Genomic DNA, 21,123 nt, shown 5'->3' with positions numbered 1-21,123 from the left:
ATAGAAGTGAATCATATAGCCAGCAGCTTTTGGCTTCTGCTGCCAACAGCTTTTGGCTTCTGCTGCTAACAGCTTTTGGAATATTGTTCATCACAAAGATTTTTCTTTTCCCACTTAATCGACTTATATTTTCGTTTTCCTATTAGTTTACGAAAGGCACTAAAATTGAAGATGTACTTATAATTCTACTTTATCTCTTGCGACTCAAGCTACCTGAGTTTTAGATTTTCATTCGGAACAGTACACAAATGTCACGTTTACTTGCAAGAAATGAGCATAGAAATTATTTTAATATTTGGTTTTTTTTTTTTTTTTTTTTTTTTGCATTTATTAAAATTGGGTGCTGAAATCATTTAAATTCTTAACTTCTTTTGTTTACCGAAAGAATCGAAAAAGTGTGGATTCTACCTTAAAATTTGTAATCACATACTTAACAAATAATAATTAGATCAACTAGGAGTCAAGTTAATCTTATTCCTTATTTCCATTTTCGATTCATGACTATTCTAGTAAACATGCTAAAAATAAGATTATATCTATATATTTTTGTTTTTTGTCGAATTATTGGACTAATCATGAGATTTGTAAAATATGGTTGCGGATCACATTAGGATAAAAACCATTAAAACGTTGTTACATGTCACATCGTTTGACGATTAAAATTTGAGAAATTCTTTAGTCCACTGAACATTATTGAAGATTGTTTCTTATGATTTTTTTTTTTTTTTTTAACAAACGATAAAAGAAAATTAGTGGATATCGAACTTGCACCAAAATGCATAAATATCATTACTTTCTGCCACTGCAGTAAAACGTAATCTGTCTAAGCGAGTTTTGTTTCCAAAAATGGGATGCAAATTGATAAAAGGCATCCCTCATTTTTCTTGATGAGAAAAGCCTCACCCACTTTCTCTACATGTAGAAGTGAATAGTCACTAACACATTACGCAAGTGTCAAGTAAAGTCCTACAAGCGATGTTTCACATTCTTTTGATTGCTTCGGCCTTTAAGGAATCAAGAGCATCATGTACGAGGTTTTTCTCTGGGTTTTCAAGATCTGGAACTCATTTGCGTGTGTCAAAATTTTGAAAGAAAATTGTTATTGATAGTTCAAAATTATTAGTATACACTATTCGAAGCGCAATATTTCTTACGTTTCTCTTAACTATAAATTCATAATGAGATTTTTTTGCAGTGCCAATAGTTATTCCCAGAGATTCTAGTTCTATACAAAGTTGTTTCGCCAATAAAGTAAAGACTGGATGTCGCTAGACAAAACCATGATCCTCTCTCTCTCCATACATGGTGATGGTATAAATTGTTGGGCATGTAAACAAACCCTAATCCAAAAGCACATTGCTAACTGCTAAACAATACCTACTTTCTTGCTTCCTTTTCTATAAGTTCCATACCAAAATATGAACCCAAAACCCACTAATCCAATCCATTAATTGCTTCCACAAACAAACCAAATCCCATTTCCCACACAATCATCACCTCCCATATTTTCTCTCCATCATTAGAAGTTGTTCATCTCCACAAGATACCCCATAACTGACTCTCTTTATTATCCTTGTTATCTTCTCCCATTTCATCACCACCATCCCTGTAATTTGTCATCCATTCTTTGATCCTCTATATAAGGCAGCGTCGCGGTCTTCGTATTCTCATCCTGTGTCAACTTGAACCCCAAGCCGGTAGAAAAATGACTAAGTTTGTTTGGGTTGCCCTTGCTCTCTCGCTTGCTTTGGTGATTGGGGTTTCTGAGAGTTTTGATTACCATGAGAAGGACTTGGCCTCGGAGGAGAGCTTGTGGGACTTGTACGAGAGGTGGAGGAGCCATCACACGGTTTCCAGGAGCCTTGACGAGAAGCACAAGCGGTTCAATGTGTTTAAAGAGAATGTCAAGCATGTTCACAACACTAACAAAGGTGATAAGCCTTACAAGCTGAAGCTCAACAAGTTTGCTGACATGACCAACCATGAGTTTAGGAGTGTTTACGCTGGTTCGAAGGTTAAGCACCATAGAATGCTCCGAGGGCAGCGCGCTGACAGAGGCTTTTGGTATGCAAATGTTGAGAGTGTCCCACCGTCTGTTGATTGGAGTAGGAATGGTGCTGTCACTCCCATTAAGGATCAAGGCCAATGCGGTAAGCAAAAATTTGCTGTCTGTTATAACCAAGTTTTCCCTTTTTATTTCGTTCTCTTCTACACAATGATATCTGTATAGATTGTTTTAACTGTATTCGTTTGTTTTGATGATATAATCCAGGAAGTTGCTGGGCGTTTTCGACAGTTGCAGCTGTTGAGGGCATCAATCAAATTAAGACAAAGGAGCTGGTTTCGTTGTCTGAGCAAGAGCTCATCGACTGTGATACGGAACAAAACCAAGGATGCAATGGAGGGCTAATGGAACTGGCAATGGAGTTCATCAAACAAAAGGGAGGCCTGACAACCGAAATTAATTACCCTTACCGAGCAGCAGATTCAACATGTAATGTGGCAAAGGTAATTTTGTTCTTATACATTTCAGGTATATATCTTTGATCCCTTTTCTGATGCCCCTTTGCTTATGAAAGTGAAATTTTAAGGATATAACCGATACTTTTTATGCAGGAAAACGCTCCGGTTGTGTCCATTGATGGCCATGAGAGTGTGCCTGCTAATGACGAGGATGCATTGCTCAAAGCAGCTGCAAACCAACCTATTGCTGTCGCCATCGATGCTGGAGGTTCCGATTTCCAATTCTACGATGAGGTAAAGTTTCTATTAGTAATTTCTAAGTCGAGGGATCATATCTTAATCTGCTGGTCTATGGTTTTCAGGGGGTATTTGACGGGAAATGCGGCATAGAGCTTGATCACGGAGTGGCAGTTGTTGGCTACGGAACAACACTTGATGGAACCAAGTATTGGATAGTCAAGAACTCATGGGGACCCGAGTGGGGAGAGAAGGGTTACATAAGGATGCAGCGCGGCGTCTCTGCTAAGGAGGGGATCTGTGGAATAGCTATGGAGGCTTCGTATCCCGTCAAGAACTCTTCGACAAACCCTAAAGCAGCAGCTACCTCAAATCCTAAGGATGAACTCTAAACAAAATCCAACCCTCAACTTTAACTTCTGCTGATGCTGCCTCTGTTATAAAAAAGTTGCATCCCTCATGACCTCATGGCCAAATAATGCCTCCTAGGTTTGAATTATCCATGCATTATCTAAGATCTGTAACTGGTCTGCTAAAAAGAAATAACATTGTCGATTTAATCTCCTCAAACCCGGAAACTCATACAAAAGAAGCTTCGATATATAAATGAAGAAAGTTGGGGTTTCATTATAAAATTAATTGACAATATAGGAATAGTTCAACCTTTTATAAGCTCATGCAAGGTCCCTCCTCCCATTGTGAGACTCATTCTCAACACGCCCCACACGTGTGGAGAATTTTCAAGCCTAACACTTGGACAATACAACGGTAACACGCCCACTAGGACAACACAACGAAAACATGCCCCCACATGTGTGGGGAATCAAACGGCAACACGCCTCCACACTTGTGGAGAATTTTCAAGCTTAACATGTGGACAACACAACGGGATGATGTGGTGTGCGTGTGGCCGTTTGGTTTCACACGTGGGACAACCTGCTCTGATACCACGAACAAAGTTGGGATTCCACCATAAAACCAATTGGCAATATAAGAAGTAGTCCAACCTCTTATATGCCCATATAAAATCCCTCATCTCATCAATGTGAGACCTATTCTCAACAATAAAAACATGACGCTAAATATACATAAGCGATATAAGTACACAAAAATCAAACCCTAAACTCTTGAATCCCAACCGATGCCACAATGTTTCATTACTACATTTCTGGTTCCACTTCGAACCTCATTTATTTAAAATCCGCAAGATATTGACGCATCATATGTTATCGTTGGTGACTACGACTCAGGAAGATTTTCAATCATATCGCATCAAATGCATGCAGAACTTATCAACCGTAGCATCTGATGGGATCAGTGCAACCCTTTTCGGCAGATTGTTTGTTGCCTCTACGTCCTCCTTTTTCGAGATATTGCTGGTGGTACTCCTCTGCCCTGTAAAACTTCTTCGCCGGGAGGATCTCTGTCACCACCTCCGTATCCTTCAACTCCGCCTGCTTTGCTGCCTTTGATTCCTCGGCCAGACGAGCCTGGTTTTCATTGTAGTAGTAGATTCCGGATCGGTATTGTGTACCAACATCCCCTCCCTCATACATAACACAAAATTTATTTAATAAATAACAATCATGAACCAATTGTTAGCCCAAAATGTAGTGCAACAACTCGAGCCCATCTCGATTACATAATTATTTGAGAAACGTACACAAACAATACTGGTTATAAACTTTTAATCAAAAACAAAAAATAGGTATCGAACGAGCAATAACATGTATATAAACCAAGGTATACTCTTTACCAACAGAACCAGGTTGTAAGGGAAAAAAAAAAAACCAAACTCGGTATTTGGGTTGTAACGGTTAATGTTTTTCAACTAAATTACACTCAAGGTACTTTCAGTTCGATTTTCGATCAAAAGTTCGTAACTAATTTTATTGCCCCCAATTACCTAATTTTTCCCCGAAAAAAACACAAGCTTTGCTGTAATTTAGCAATCGCTAAGACATTATGGCAGTAACATAAAATAAAATAAATAATAAATAAGGTTGTGCCACCAGTGTTCTTTTACTCTTGTTTTTAAGGCCAAAGAGCAAAAAGAAAAAAGAAAAAAGAAAAAAGAAAAAAGAAAAGAAAATGATAAGCACAAAAGTACAACTCCATGCGTCAAAAAGTAGGAGGCGCTGGAAAAACAACAATGATTTGGCCACAAAATCAACGGCCCATAAAAGTCAAAAACCAAATTACCTGGCGATCGAGGGTCGTTGGATCATGACGATCCCAAAACACAGAGAGAAGATCCGTATAGGCGCAGACTTCCGGGTCAAATAGGACCCGAACCACCTCCGAGTGGTTCGTGCTTCCGGAGCAGACCAATTTGTAATTCGGATTGTCCACGTGGCCCTGGGAGTACCCGACCTCGGTCTTCACCACCCCGACCACCCGCTGGAACCTCAGCTCCGCTCCCCAGAAGCACCCGGATCCGAATTGGGCGAACTCGTGACACTGATTGTCCGGAGCGTCCGAGTCCGGGCCCAAAACCGGGTTGTTGACGGCATAGTTACCGGAAGCGGCGGCCATTGTTCTCGCTGATTAATTTCCTTATTGTGAATTTGTGGGAAGTGTGGTGGTTATGCGGCGCTGCTGAAGTCAACGGCTTACAACGACATGTCGGTTTCACGTTCAGAATCACTTTGCTAAAAGCGCAAAACTATATGTCATGTATCTTGTTTCTTCAGATAAAAATACATTAGTACAGAAAACGAAACATGGGTGGACGTGCCGGAGTGGTTATCGGGCATGACTAGAAATCATGTGGGCTCTGCCCGCGCAGGTTCGAATCCTGCCGTCCACGTTTTTTCACTTCCAATTTCCAAATTATTCATTAATTTTTCTAGAAAAGTTGTCATTTTTTAACACCGTAAGTAAAATCGAGTTTGAAGCAACTAACGTGGTTGGTTTTTTGGTAAACATGCAGCTAAGGTTGTTTGATGATGTTTTTCTTATATAACAATTATATTGGCTTAGGTTACTCAGTATTATGGTCTGATGATATTCTTTTTCACTTGTAAGTAAGAACTCTTAAGTTCAAATCTCGTAATTAACGAATTCGATATCACAAATTAGGTTGTTCATTGTGTAGTTTAGCAGAATACCTCTCCCCTTAGCGTAAAATATATTGTTATACTAATACATATATATATATATATATATATATGTATGTATATAGGCTTATTGTTTGGTTGAATGGAGAAGAATCTGGAAATGGATTTGTTTTTGGGCTTCTCATTTCGATGCATTTTATCAGGTAAAGTAAGATCCATGAGCTTTAGAAACGGATCCGCCAAGAAAGGCCCAAGTACTAAATAAGATGAGAGTGTGGGGGCCCAAAACGAATAAGAAGAACAAAACACAATCCCACATCGACCAGACCCGGCTTTTTAGAAAGCTTATATGTGGTACCAACAAGAAGATTTGTCTGTCGCATCCAGGAGATTTGATAAAATTGGAATGATATAGAGAAGATTTGCATGACATGTACAAGAATGACACACATTAATTGAGAAACGGTCCAAAATGTTTTTTGCCCCGCTAATCCAGTAGCTACAGAGGAGGCTATTTCCAGTGTCCAACCATGTCCATATGCAGAAGACGATGTGATCGGAGGAGATTCATTGAATTTTTCCTCTTACGAGGACATCAAATTAGCCCCAAATGATGCCGAACACCTTTTTGAGGTCAAGATCTTCCTACTAAATTTAAGGTTTTTATCCATCACTCATTTAAAGTTCTTTTACCATTTTTCTGACATCAGAACGATAAAGAAGATTAGCAATACCACTACGCAAGTCTCTTTTTCTAGTTCTCCAACATTAGGGTCCCTAAGTCATGATGGTGTTAGGGTCACACTCTGATCACTAAAGTATTGAGAGGGCCTTTGAATATTTGAGAGTATCAAATTTCCAACGAGGAAGGAGAGAGCATGAGAAGATTCCTTGTTGCATAAGTGCTTACCTCAACTTTTTTGTCACCACCATTTTAGACATGGATGACGGAAGCAATGATGGGATTTGTTCGGCCTGCATTCCCAGATCAAATTAACATTCCTAAACATGATTTTTATTGACCCACATGCCAATTAGAAAGTGTTTAAGCAAATGCTTAACAAGGCAAGAGTAACATAATATGTGTTGGTAATAATAATCAAGTAATTAGGGGCCTATTTGGCACCTTTTGGAATGGCTACAAACATTTATCGACACCATTTGACAGAAAAATTTTAAATATGTGATTACAAAACTTTTGTTAGGTTTTTTTTTTTTTTTTTTTTTAAAGCATTGAAGCATTGAAGCATTTTTAAGTTGTCTATTTTCTCATAAGCAAGTGGTGGATTATTCTAATAATTAGGGGATCTTTTTCTTCAACTCACAACTTTCTGAATTCAAATTAACCAATCTCCCTAATATAAACTAAAGTAGTAACATCGCTTTTACCATACAATAAAAAAAGTATTTTGCTTCTCCTATTTCTCCCCAATAGTTAATAACTGTCTGTTGTGCTTCTAGTAATAAGCATGAGTATTGCTGCACGCATCTGACATGTCTAATTGAGAAAATTGGTCTCTGTAAATTTGAAAAAGTGAGCCACATTTTTTATACCCAACCAGAAAAAGTGAGCCACATTAGGTCCGGAAGGAAGAGAGTGAGCGGAAGAGGAAGAGAACGCCGCTGCCATGGAAGAAGGAGACGGCAAAAAAAGAATTCAGGTCAGAGAAGGGGGTAGCTAGGGTTTACAACCTAAACTCGTCGATACCATGTAGAAATTATATTCATAAAACAAAAGTCTTTTTACACACGCGTGTATCCTTAGCGTACAAGTAAGGATCTCTACAAATCAGTAATACAATTAGAGTTATGTTACAATATTAATTCCTAAACCTTAGAAGAATCAGTTTCCTTGTATGAGGCTCCTTCTCTAACAATTTGAAGTTGCAACTGGAAATATGTCTTTGCATAATATCTTTCTCGTCACTTGTTATTGAATAAGATATATCATCGATTACAGACAAGAATCTTGACAAGAGATGAGACAGACACTGAGAAATATATCCTCACAAAATTGGACTAAATGTCTAGAAAGATCTTACAAATTTGATAAATTCTTGGTTGGGTTAGTGCTGTCTTCTCCTTAGCCACCACTTTTTTCAGTCTGCTTAGCCTTCGAGTCCAATTTTGCATCTTGCAGCCATGAAAGGGACTATAACGTTGTCGTTTTGCAATAACTTCAACAAATTGTAGCGGTTGTTTTTGGAGACTTCTAACTACCAGTTTTTAATTGACCAACTAGTATTTTTGGAGACTTCTACGTACACAGATTTTTTTTAATGTATCTAGAATAATTGCTCATATTTTATATGTCTTATATAAGTAGACGAGAATTTAAAGAAAAAAAATTATTTATTCGTAAAAAACATATGGCGTATCGTTTTGGGTTTCAGACACATTGAAAAATATCTCCGAACTGCTAGTACAAAATTGACCAACATGCAACTTACTTGGACCTTGGGGCAAAATATTGTCTCACCAAAATTTACCTAAAATTTACTTTAGCGGTAATTCACAAATATTAAGGTTATTTTAGTTTATTACGTCATGATTTTTTTCAATTTTACCACTAAGGTTCCCAAGACAACGAAGCATGTGAACATGGCATGTTATGTCACGAATTATTATATTCGTCAAATGAGTTGTACGCAGTTTAAATCATTATAAAGTTTAAAACTTAGGTTGCGTCTTTAGATATATACAAAACTCGGTTTTGACCGAGAAAAGAAAAATTGAACCTTGAAGCATGTAAACATAGCATATTATGTCACTACTTACGGATCATCATATTCATCGGACTAGTTATACACAGTTTAAATGATTATAAAACTCATGTCCCTTTCTTTCTGTATTATTTATGTATTCAATTAACTTGTAATTGATAGAACCTTAAATTAATCGAGAAGTAACGTATGCATTTAAACGTGCAAATGATCAAAATCGTGATGTTTTCAAGCTGTGTATTAATATTTTTTCTCAATACAATATTTTTCTAAATGTGTGTTCAAGGTGGGTGAAAAATTAGTAAAATATTTAGTCAAATAAAGACCTCTCAACTAATTAAAACTCTCAAACTTTTGTTTTTTTGTTTTAACACATTCATAAAGTATAAAGAAAAACAGCTACAAATGTCCATTTTATTTAATAATTTTTTTATTTCTTTTTTCTTTTAAATTCTTTGTCACCTGCCATTGGATAGCAATGAGTTGTTGAGGGTTCCACATCAGAATACGTTAATGCACGTTTTGAAGGTGATGATACATAATTTCTTATTTTGTAATTGGTTTTATAATAAAATCACAAATTTTTCATGGTATAAGAGCAAGTTATCCTGTATGTAAAGCACTACAACCACACGTCCTCTAGTCATCGGATTAGTGTTGTTCACGTGCTAGGCTTGAAAATTTACCACATATGAGGGGGCATGTTAAGAGTATTAATCCCACATCTAGAAGACAATGGATCTTGCATGTGTTTATAAGTAATTTCCTATGTTACACTTGATTTTACAGTGAAACCTCAATTTCTTCATCAAATTCGGTGACCATCTTTACATGTCATCAAATTCGAAAATAAATCACCTGCTCTAAAATGTACATATACTAAGCTCAATATTTTTTTTTACTAAGCTAGATATTATATTTGAAGTCACAAACTGATATAACAATTAAAACTTTCATATAATGAAGATTGAAGAATACAATAATCAATTTTCTTTTCAAATTAATTTTTTTTTCCTGTTAATTTTGAAGACTTTTTTATTTTCAATTTTTATATAATTATGTGTTATCTTGTTTATAGATTTAGTGATGAGAGAGACAGATATAATCTTTTGAAGACTTTTATATTTTCAAATTTTATATAATTATGAGTTATCTTGTTTATATATTTGTGATGGGAGAGACATTTTATACAGTCAATTACTGTCAAAGATCTTTTTATTTCGTAATATCATGTATAAGAAGTTGATGTTTAAAGATAAAATCAATTGATAATATAAAAATTAGTCCAATTGTTTATAAACACATGCAAAGTTTATTTTTGCCTGATCTCAAATAGATACTCTCAACACTATTAGACAACGAGCATGCACCAAATCCATGTATATCCAACAATTGACAATTTCCTCCTATTAAGGAAAACTGTCATCACGTAATGTGAATGGCTTACGCCACTCCCTTAGAGTTCTATTCCCACTCAATTTTGATATAAATAATTATATAATTTATCTTCTAATACATGTATAATTCTATTTCTTCTTTAATAGAATATAGATAAAATGATGTGGCAAACTCACACAAATGGCAGAATCTTATAGTAAGCTCTAACGTGAAGCTGTATCATGCACATGGGGAGGCAAACAGATGCATATCATAACGAAATCAGAGCTTTTGATATCATGATAGACAACCAAAATACCTAAAAAGCTTAAATTGTTAGGAAATCCACAAACAACATATATTTTACTAACACTGGTATAACGAGAAAGATAGACGCATGTTAAGATTACAAATTTATCATAATATTAAAGATGAGATAAATGTCACCAAAACAAATGAAAATATACTGAAATAAAAATTACTAAGGTACATATAACTAATGAAACCAAATTGGACATGATAATACTTCCCCAATATTGGTAACTAAACATATTAACTAAATGTTAACCCCAATTTCTACTAGGGTTAAGTACCATCTGGAAGAACCAAAACTTCCACTTAAATATACATTGGACATGATCATACACAGTTCTTTGTGACATTCGTGGGGGAAAAACAACCAATCATCATGTCACTAATTTGCCACAGACCTAATCAATCACAATCTGAAACTTCTAATTCCATTAGGAGGAGGAGTCGTGCTTCTTGCTTCTCCTAATTCTTCCTCCCTCTTCCTCTTTGGCAGAGACAGGGAAGATATGGTTTTGGCCGACACCACCTTCTTCACAAGCAGTTTCCACCTGGCCTCGTCTCTCTTTTTCTCTTGCTGCATTTTCAACTTGAATTGCCTGTCACATTCCCGAAAACAACACCGTGTCAATAAATATCAATACTAGTTGCTAATAGTTATTCGTGATAGCGTAATGGACGCTGCTGCAAAAGAAAAAGACAATTGAAGGAGCTTTAAACCCCACCCACCATCCATGATATATGTGGAGGATGGAAATTTTGAATAATATCAAATCCTTATCTTGTCGTAAATATTCATGTCCAAAAGATATTTTTAAATTTGCAAGTTGTAAGAGTTAGGAATTAGGTTTGCGATGCAACACTTTTTTGTTAACAAAGTCAACATATCATTGCGACTCGATGTAAAAAAGAAGTGTTAGCTGTAGACTACTTGACACTTTACCCATCCCTTATCAAGATTTGGATCAACAACGTAAGATAAACTTATATAGCTAAAATTTAAGCTAACATGTATTCTAAATTGTATGAGTAGAGATTTGAATTAATGTGCAAAAAAACCAGCACAGTATCCTAATAAGCTGACATAACTCGCATATGTACCCTTGTAAACTGGCGTAACTCACATATGCGAATGAAGTACTTTCACATTGTATCTTTCATGAACTAAATTGACCAAAGTGATAGGATGGAAGGGTCGTGAAAAATGTTCAGTTTCTTTGTCGCATATGGATGGAATCTAATTTATATAATTGATATTTGACTTTATTAGCCAGCTTCTGTCTCCTTCATCCGTGTTACACCATGACATGCACAAGCTGTCGCTCTAGTACTTGATTCATGCACAATGAACCTTTTACTAGAATGAAGGGGTCAGCTTCAAAACCTAAATGGTTATGATATTTCTACCACTGAAAATTCTCAACCACAAATAACTTTTCACGAAAGGTTGAAATTTAATTAAATATCAGCAGCTCTCTTTTGTCGTTTTCTGACAATAGCTAAACATACCTAAAATATTAGAGTCCTAGCAGCAAACAAATCTCTATAAGGAGAAATATTCTCATGCCAAATGGTCCATCAAACATAAGATTTCTGATTCTAAATCTCGACAATTTATTCGTTTGATTATTTCGTATGAAAAAATAGTTCATATTTACAGTATATCAGGATATTATTCCTTTATATTACCCTACCCTACGGCGGACCAAAATTAAATTGCAGCCAGGCGAATGGGTTGGCATGAGTTGGGCTCCACCACCCTTCCAAAGATGCCTCAATCGTTGAAGTAGGTTTCAATGATTCAGGCACTCGCCTATTTCTTCATTGTCCTATATTTTATGAGATTCCAAACCAGAAAAGGCTAAATATAACTAAAAGTGAGAGTTTTTAACTGGTTTATTACTGTGGTATAATGATATTTTTCTTCACTGTTAAGTGAGAAATCTTATATTTGATTCGTCAAAAACGCTAATTCATTGTGAGGCTTAGCCTACTCCTTCACCTTTAGTGTAGGTAATATTATTTGTTAAAAAAAAATTTGTTTAATTTTAGGTCACATTCCACATTTTGTACTTAAAAAAACATGCAAATTAAAGAAATACAATTAGTCTAGCTGATAAAATCGTTTGGAATCCTACCAACAACTCCTTTTTTCTTGGTTATTCATTAAACTACAATTAGAATTCATCAAGGGTTTTATGTTTTTACCTGCACAGAGGGACTCTGCAAGAATCAGGTTCGTCGCACATTGAAGAGTGAAGCTTAAGAAGCTGCCACATGCGCTTGCAACGCAAGCACCCTCCATTCACCCTCCGTTTACACGTGGCGAAGTGCTGGAACAGCATCTGGAGTCCTTGACACGTGGAAAACTTGCTGCATGGGCCCCTCTTGTGACCTGGCTCCATGTCGTAGGGTCCAACACTTGTGCAACCTTCCTTGCATATGTGCTCCAAGCACTCCATTGCCTCACTAAGCTGGAGATACAACCTCTGCTCCTCCCTATGCTTCCTTGTCCTCTTCTTCCTCTGCTTAATCACAGGGTTAACTTTGATTAATACAATAATCAATTGGGTTAAAAAATAATTAAGAATTATCACAAATGATAAACTTTTCCAATGCAAACGTTATATTAGGTGATTAATAATCAATAGTTACGTCTGTTTTACATGTATCAACGACCAACAGGTGTGCATGTGACTCTGACTCGTCGTACATTTTCTTAGCGTCTACGAAACGAAACGAATGTAGAGTAGCGTACCGATTCGATCTCGTCGATGAATTGCAAGATGTCGAGTTCGAGCCAAGGGTCGTGATCTTGCAAGAATTTCCATCCTTCAGTTGTCTCAACAACCTTGAAGTGATTAGCGACCAACTTCAAGCACTTCAGGTAGAGATCCGCTGCGTCGCACATCTTCGCCAGTTGGAGGACGTCCACCACGTTTTCGATGGTCAAACGTTGTCCGAGCTCCTTAGTGCACCGGTGCTTCAGCTGTGGAACCAGGTACACGTGGGACAGCGCCAACAGATGGATTCCGTACTTCTCCATGTTCTCCTCTGAGCAACTGAAGGGCATTTTCGTCAGTTCAAATATGCCAGGTGTAATTTAAGCGGGCGGCTGAGATGAAACGGACGGCGGCGATGATTGATGATTTGAGGTAATAGAAAAACGTGTTGATTTAGACGAACCTGGAGGAGTAGAGGAAGCGAACGAAGGCCAATACGGCGTCGTAGGGAACGCCGAGAATCGGAATGACCCGCTCGGAGCTCCGGTGCTTACGTGGCCGGTCGATTACGTTTTCCAGCACCGGCGACACTGAGGCCTTCAGAAATAAGAAAATAAATAAATAAATATTCAGAAATTACCGAAAACATAAATAAAACTGCTTTACGAAAATGAGAAGAGGCGGCGGCGCGGCGCATGTTTGGTGAAATAACGTACCAGGATGCTAGAGTGCGCGGGGATGCGGAGGGCGTCGCAGGTGAGGATGTCGACATCGGGTTCGGGAAGAGATTTGGTGTCGGAGAGACCGTACAGGTCGACGGAGATGCCGGATGTTGCGGTCGGAGAAACTTCCATTTGGGGGAGAGGGAGGGAGAGAGAGAGAGAGAGAGATGTGGTAATGAGTAGAGGGAGAGAGTCTGGTTTTTGTGAGTCGGTTGTTTTGTGACTTGCCTGTAAGAGGATGAATGAAGAGGTTTGGTGGACGGGCCTGACTTTATAGAGAAAGAAAGATCGGACTGGAATTGGTACATCATTAAAAAAAAAAAAATTCACTATTAAATATCAGAAACATACTAGCGTAGCGTGTGACTAATGTTTGGTTGTCCTCCACCCCACGCGCTTTCTAATATCTGCACTTGCACTCTCCCAACAGAGCTTATACAGATCCTTTAACGGAAAGGATCTCAGATTTTCTTACAAAAAAAAAATGAAAAATTAATTGTGAAGTTTATATCATATCAAATTTTAATGATCTAAATAGTTTACAAGACCCGAAAATGAATTCACAACCGTATAAATATAGGCGAGTTGCAGCCTACAATCCAAATTGAGAACGGGTTTTGGAAGCCTTGCGCTATCAATTTGTCCAAAAAAGTAACAAATAAAATAAGGAAAAAGAAAATCCTTTGTACTATTTCAGTTGATTTCTTTACCTTTTTACTTTGACATTCTCTCTTTTATGTCATGACATAGGTTAACTGAATTTCCCAAGTAAGCCATGCGCGTGGGAAACATCCCATAATTTTGCAAGCAAAAATAACTATTTTTCCATATTTACCCTCCCAACTTTGAAACATTTCCATATTTTAATAAAAGTTTTAACAAAACATTCACAGTATTGTTCATTTTTAACGAAAAACCACATTTATATCTTTTTCTAATACTATTCACTATACTTTTAAAAAAATATTTATCATTTTTTTTGGATCTTTAAAAAAGATTTATCATTTTTTTTGAGCTTTTCGATAATTTTTTTTATTTTAATTTAGTAATTATCCAAGAATACGTGGAAGGCTTACACCCACTTGGTCTTTAAATTCTAAAGGCGTGGAAAAGCCGGGCCAAAGTTAATTTAAAAATAAAAGAGCCTACAGAGGTCGTTTATTATCAGAGGCAGATTGTCTGCCCTTCTTTTATCTGCCTTCTTTTATCATGTTTTTTTCATTTCTTTTTATTTATACGGTCACAGTTAAATCACGTCAACATATCTTAATATCTTTATAAAAAAAATTAATATAAAATATTAACGTAATTTAATAATGATCGTACAATATAAAAATGAATGAAAAGGGCATGGTAATGGGAGGGCAGATGATATGCCTCCATCTCCTTTATTATAAACGGCCTTTCGTCACCCGAAGCGCTTGACTCGGTATGACGTGTATCAACTCTATCTAATCCTTTTGCCACCTCAACTGGCTCGATCACAAACCAATGTCCGCTTGTACGTGTCAACAGCCAACCCTCACATCACAAAAAATCCCCAAATGTTTACTTGATTGGTGACCAACTCAGTCTCGGCCGTCCGTCACCGCCGTACCGGGCCCCACTAATACTAGTATTCTGCGGTTGAGTTTAAATTTCCTTTGTAATTTATAAACGGGCCTCATACACCACTAACATAACTGATATTATTTTAATTTAGAAAACTGTTATTGATATTTTAAAAAAATCTCATTTTACATTTCTCACAAAATTGTATTTTTCTTTCTAATTATAAAAAATTTAGAGTGCCAAATAAGATTTTTGAAGTGCTAATAACAATTCTCTTAATTTAAATACATATTATTAAGTGTTCAATTTTATTATAAAAAGTCTCGATGGTATTCTAATTAAAAATCTCATATTAATTGTGTATTATGTTGTCATATAGTCGATGTGTTATCCTATTTTCAAACGTGCACCCTCAGAAGTGGCCTTACACAGAGTCATAAGAAAAACCAATTCCTCACATAAGAAATTTGTTAAGTCATTATGCCGGAGCTAACACAACTTTTTGAGACCTCGTTCATCATTTAGGAAATAGAGTCAACACAACTTTTGGAAGACCTAGTCAATTAATATCCTTATGTTTAAGTTAGGGGCAATTTTGGAAAAGCATAACTCAGGGAGGCAAATTCAAGCCTAATAAATCAGACTCAGAATGTGTCAAAAGAATAGCCTGTTTTGATATCATGATAAACTTTTAAACCCAACATGATCCACCATCAAGATCACCGATATTGTTTTCACTTAACCATCTATTATCAGGCAAAAAATTTCAACATAAAATGCTTCGATAATATTAAAAATAATTATTTGGTTACATGATAAATATGAGATTCTATTCTCCAATAATTTAGACTCTAACGTAAACTATTGTTGGTATAAAAACTTTAACCATGATATTTCAGTTTGAGTGGTCAATTTTGGTTTACAAAACACTTATGTTTACTTTTGAATTCTTTTTTATTGTTTGCAAATTTAAAGAATTTAATAATCCAAAGCACTTATGATTGGTTTTAGGGAAATTTGACATTTCTATTGCAACTTTAGCTAAATCAACCAAATATAAGAACAATAATAATCCAGATTGCCATAAGAAAGTGGCGTGAGTAGTAAATTATAAGCTGTTTTTGTACAAAATTATACATTCATTTTGGTTAGGTTTATCGATATGTAACTTGATTTTTTATTGGGTCTCAATTCTTCGGCCGCAGATTTGTTGTTCTCAAACTTTGCGTCTCCTTTGCGTCTCTTTCCTGATTTTTAAATGTATCTTTCAACTTACCAAAAGGTTAACATAATTAATTTTATTAACCGTAACAAGTGGCCCAGTGGTAAGGGCGCGGATTCTGACTTCCAAAATATAAAAAAACTGGAGGTCCCAGGCTCAAGGCTTCAAGCTGGTGAGTCAGTTTGACTCTAGCTAGAGGAGGAGGCTGAAATGCCTCTGTGAGTCTTCCTGATCATCGGAAGGGATGGATAATCGTGATTTGCCACTAGTTTTTTCTTTTTTTAATAAAAAAATACAGTTAACTTTATTACCTTTCATTAAATAATATTAACAGTGTCAAAAAAATCCACGTTATTGTTAACCTTTTGGTAAGTTGAAAGCCGTGTGTCAAGTAATTAGAGAAAAGACACGAAGGAGACCCAAAGTTTGAGACAGCGCCTGTGGCCATGGAGGGTGGAGAGGCGCGATGCCAATAAGGCATGAGGTACTGGCTTACATACTGTCGTCTTTTGGCAAACCAAAAACAATTGAAATTCAAGGACCAAACTTCGACTGCTGATATCAGATATTTCATCGAACCTTCTAAGAAGGAATATAAAACTGTTAATGTGGCATGCATGGGGGTTCGGTTTTTGTTTATTTCAGACACAATTGAGAGGCTGGAAAACATTGGGAAAATTAAATAAAATAGGGTATCAATCTTAATCTTATATCTTAATTTATGATTATTTTGCGAGCTGTGGAATACGAGTCACACGATCAGATTTTTCTGTGGTTTCTTTCTTCGAAGTTAGGAGGAAGAAGGCAACCTGCAAAGCTAAATGTGGAGTGGCAAAGTTGGTAGCGGGGGAGCAAGAGGATGGGAATTAGATGAGTTAATGAGGGACGGCTGGACGTACAATAAGTGATTTGCCAAACTTGACACAATGCAACACCGACACGGTGATACTTATACAACACTCCAAAAAGTTGCCTATAATTCGCATATTGTTGTAGAATTAGTGGGTGAATGCCCACTCAAGGGAATAAAGACTTAGGAATAGTATTTGATATTTTCAAAAGTATCATCATTGTATTTGTATGGTTGTTATTACGGGAGTTGCTCTATAAATAGAGCACTATATGTGTTATCAAAATGCACATTGCAAGAGAAAGATCAAAGAAATAATATTAGTATATCTCCCTCCCTCTCTTTATATGCCATCTTTTTTATTATAGCTACTAAAGTTATAGTGTGACATTTTGCACTCGCTTGCTCCCGTCCTTAGAAAATGTTATTTCTCTAACTTTTGTTTATTTATAACACATATGATCTTTTTGAATTGTATTTTTGACATTTAAATGATCAGTGCATTTTTTAAGGATTATTAGTAAAGCACATGCAAGTTTTCTTGCCCGGATGATTGACGCACTTGAGCTATATATGTATAATCCAGGTTGCATTTTGTAGTAAGATTTAAAAATTTAGGCAAGGCATTAAGATTTGAACAACAATTTGAGGTCGTGTTATGCTTAACTAAACAACGGACACACTATCGATATTTTCAGTGTTATATTCATAACATGCTGATACATTTCGTTACCTGTCGACCAAGTTTTGCATTCCTTTTGGAGAAATATCATATCTCTGAATTTTAACCTCATGGGCTCACTGATATAGTTTTGCACTCCTTTTGGAGAAATGGTTTTCTCAGTCCAATAACCTTTGGCAAAGGGCCTAATAACGTTTAACTAGTTGATCCACACCAAAATGGGCTAGACTAACTTGCAGCTGGATCTGTCAATGACGGCTTGGCTTCTTTTTGTTTCCCAATTCTCTTCTTTCTTTCACTTTGGCTGTTTTTTTTTTTGGAAACTAAAAGAGACTGGGGGATGCAACACGAGGACTTGGCTGATTTTAAGCATTACTGAAAAAAGCTTAAAATGAAAAATCAAATCTACGTAACGATATTCATTAATTGACGTGGCATAACCACATCAGTTGCCACATCAGAAAGTTAAGGAAAAATGTCAGTTTATTGTGTAAGAATAGCAATTTTAGATTACTGTAAACAAAAAAAATGTATCATGAAATCTAGGATTCTTTCAGTTTAAGCTTTCGTTATCTTGTACTGATAGAAAACTATCTAAAATTTCCACCCTCTTTGAGATTAAGCTAAGAGACTACAATCTCTAACAACTGATCTCAGTTTAGCAGGGCTATACATATTCGTGATCATTTGTCAACATTTTAGTTGATCGAGACAAGGGTATGTGGAAAATGGTGAATTAACTTATGAGTGACACATCACTTGCTTAGAACAATGCAATGCTTCTCAGTTCTTAATCAACTCTCATGAGTGGCGGATTCAAGATGTTCTCCTCCCGTTGGCAAGATGAAGCATGTCACTTTTCTTAATTGCTCTTAGCTCTTTACCATATCTGATTTTTAAAGGCGTTTTGTCATACATCTTGCCCTCATGAAATCCATGCTCACATGAGCCCGCCCTATCTGTACAGCTAAGGCCATGGAAAGTCTTGGTTTTGGGGATAATGGGGACCTAGTTTATTGGTCTTAGTCGTATTCCAATTAGGTCTCTTTCCACTAATGTCTGCCACATGGTTGGGTCCAAATGGCTACCTCATTGCATTGGACTGCAAATAAGCTTAACCTCTTTGGTCCCCTTCACTCCCTCAGACTGCATATCAGTGATAGCTACACACTCTAATATTAGACTAATTATCCAAAAGACTTTGATTTTATGAATTTTTAAGACTTAAACACTATTGTTCAAAGGGCCAAACACGAGTTATAGTGGCAATACTGCAAAGGAAATTATCATTGATTCATACTCTCAATGCTCTATATTTCTCGACAAATAGTCAGTCTCATATAATTTTTTCTCACAAAAAATGGGAAATATGTGAGGTCTTGTTAATTGAGTCAAACGATGATCACTTTATTTTTCAATTTTTAATTTGTTAATCTTAAAAGATTATGAATTATGTATATGAGCCATCACATATTAATGGAGAGATAAAAACCTGAACACTCGTTAAACAACAAGGGTCGTTTATGAGACAACGACGTTTAATAGGGGAAGATTAGCAACTGATGCATTGGAACAGGAACTTTCCAAAACCTGGAGCTGTATCATATAACTGAAAAACCTGCAGAGCTATATCATCATCTGATGCATCTTTCCATGTGAGAACTCATGTAGTCAATTTCAACCTGCGAAGTAAGAAGGGGCTACTTTTGTAGCCTTCTGCAGTGTTTGCATGCGTTTGCTTTTTGAACGTGGCTTGCTTCAATTCGGCAACTTTGTCAAAGACGTGGTCGTAACTTGTAGCTAAATAGTGCCCCGAATAAAATACTATAATTTTAAAAGCAGATGGCTGAGATGGCTCCATCAAAAGAAGTTCCAGTTTTAGGGTTTGCATGTGCCTTCTCCTTCAGTAGTCGCAGCCCTAATCGAGCCCTTTATGTTTAAATTCAAAACCCTGCCCTACCCAATTCTTTATTTGTAGGGGAACAGTTTTGCTAGTTTTTTTTTATCCTACTTTGTTGGCATTTTGTTTTAACTTTGGGCATGCAATCTTCTTCTGGTCTATATGCCTTGGTGGGTGTGCAGCTTGTATCTCTTGGTCAAAAAATCTGGGAGACTGTTTGTTCTTATAGAAAATCAAGTATTGAATTCTGTTTTTCTGCTCCTTTTATCTTTTGGGTGGAAATTGCACATCAGTTTGAACGAAAATTATAGTAAGACCTTGTGTATCACACGCAGCGAATGAATTGAAAACTAAATGAGCATGAAGAATTGACGGATTCAATGTTCAAGAATTTTAATGTATATTGTCTTATTTGAAAATACTTAGGTTTGTTTCTTCAATTCTGTAGTTTTTTTCTATATTTTTCATGATTTACTTTTGTCTTTGTCTCGTATATACTATGTTTTACATGTAGAAAACATAATACTAAAATTCAAATGGAGAGAAAAAGACAAAGGAAAAATGCATCAAACATTGGAAAATAGATTGATAATTTAGTAGAATCAACACTTCATTGACGGATTCAATGTTCAAGAATTTTAATGTATATTGTCCTATTTGAAAATACTTAGGTTTGTTTCTTCAATTCTGTAGTTTTTTTTTCTATATTTGTCATGATTTACTTTTGTCTTTGTCTCGTATATACTATGATTTACATGTAGAAAACATAATACTAAAATTCAAATGGAGAGAAAAAGACAAAGGAAAAATGCATCAAATATTGGAAAATAGATTGATAATTTAGTAGAATCAACACTTCATTGACGGATTCAATGTTCAAGAATTTTAATGTATATTGTCCTATTTGAAAATACTTAGGTTTGTTTCTTCAATTATGTAGTTTTTTTTTTCTACATTTGTCATGATTTACTTTTATCTTTGTCTCGTATATACTATGATTTACATGTAGAAAACATAATACTAAAATTCAAATGGAAAGAAAAAGACAAAGGAAAAATGCATAAAATATTGGAAAATAGATTGATAATTTATTAGAATCAACACTTCATTGACGGATTCAATGTTCAAGAATTTTAATGTATATTGTCCTATTTGAAAATACTTAGGTTTGTTTCTTCAATTATGTAGTTTTTTTTTGCTATATTTTCATGATTTACTTTTGTCTTTGTCTCGTATGTACTATGATTTACATGTGGAAAACGTAATACTAAAATTCAAACAGAGAGAAAAAAGACAAAGGAAAAA

General features: G+C 35.9%; 3 protein-coding genes and 2 non-coding genes across 5 annotated transcripts; 3 read left to right on the top strand and 2 right to left on the bottom strand.

The window, feature by feature from the left end:
- Positions 1 to 1,342: 1,342 nt before the first annotated feature.
- Positions 1,343 to 3,270, top strand: LOC137713116 (vignain-like). The gene is made up of 4 exons (XM_068452374.2): positions 1,343 to 2,150; positions 2,273 to 2,508; positions 2,617 to 2,757; positions 2,826 to 3,270. Exons 1-4 carry the CDS (start codon positions 1,706 to 1,708, stop codon positions 3,090 to 3,092), a joined length of 1,089 nt encoding a protein of 362 aa, XP_068308475.2. The 5' UTR covers positions 1,343 to 1,705; the 3' UTR covers positions 3,093 to 3,270.
- Positions 3,271 to 3,737: 467 nt separating this feature from the next.
- On the bottom strand, positions 3,738 to 5,390 carry LOC137713117 (peptide methionine sulfoxide reductase). Its single transcript, XM_068452375.2, has 2 exons — positions 4,903 to 5,390; positions 3,738 to 4,247 (listed from the first exon to the last, which is right to left on the bottom strand). The coding sequence occupies exons 1-2, from the start codon at positions 5,233 to 5,235 to the stop codon at positions 3,993 to 3,995; spliced, it is 588 nt and encodes a 195-aa protein (XP_068308476.2). The 5' UTR covers positions 5,236 to 5,390; the 3' UTR covers positions 3,738 to 3,992.
- Positions 5,391 to 5,427: 37 nt separating this feature from the next.
- TRNAS-AGA (transfer RNA serine (anticodon AGA)) lies at positions 5,428 to 5,509 on the top strand. Its single transcript has one exon. It is a non-coding gene; the product is annotated as a tRNA-Ser (tRNA).
- A 619-nt stretch (positions 5,510 to 6,128) lies between these two features.
- LOC137714014 (U6 spliceosomal RNA) lies at positions 6,129 to 6,236 on the top strand. The gene has a single exon (XR_011065357.2). It is a non-coding gene; the product is annotated as a U6 spliceosomal RNA (small nuclear RNA).
- A 4,023-nt stretch (positions 6,237 to 10,259) lies between these two features.
- On the bottom strand, positions 10,260 to 13,914 carry LOC137712769 (BTB/POZ and TAZ domain-containing protein 1). The gene is made up of 5 exons (XM_068451928.2): positions 13,608 to 13,914; positions 13,355 to 13,488; positions 12,927 to 13,230; positions 12,377 to 12,693; positions 10,260 to 10,767 (listed from the first exon to the last, which is right to left on the bottom strand). Exons 1-5 carry the CDS (start codon positions 13,743 to 13,745, stop codon positions 10,578 to 10,580), a joined length of 1,083 nt encoding a protein of 360 aa, XP_068308029.1. The 5' UTR covers positions 13,746 to 13,914; the 3' UTR covers positions 10,260 to 10,577.
- Between the last annotated feature and the right edge of the window lie 7,209 nt (positions 13,915 to 21,123).

This window comes from Pyrus communis, chromosome 14 (genome assembly GCF_041283825.1).
Source record: "Pyrus communis isolate YQ-2024b chromosome 14, ASM4128382v1, whole genome shotgun sequence".
Lineage (NCBI taxonomy): Eukaryota > Viridiplantae > Streptophyta > Magnoliopsida > Rosales > Rosaceae > Pyrus > Pyrus communis.
The sequence above is the reverse complement of the archived record's forward strand: the minus strand, read 5'-3'. Positions and strand labels throughout refer to the sequence as shown.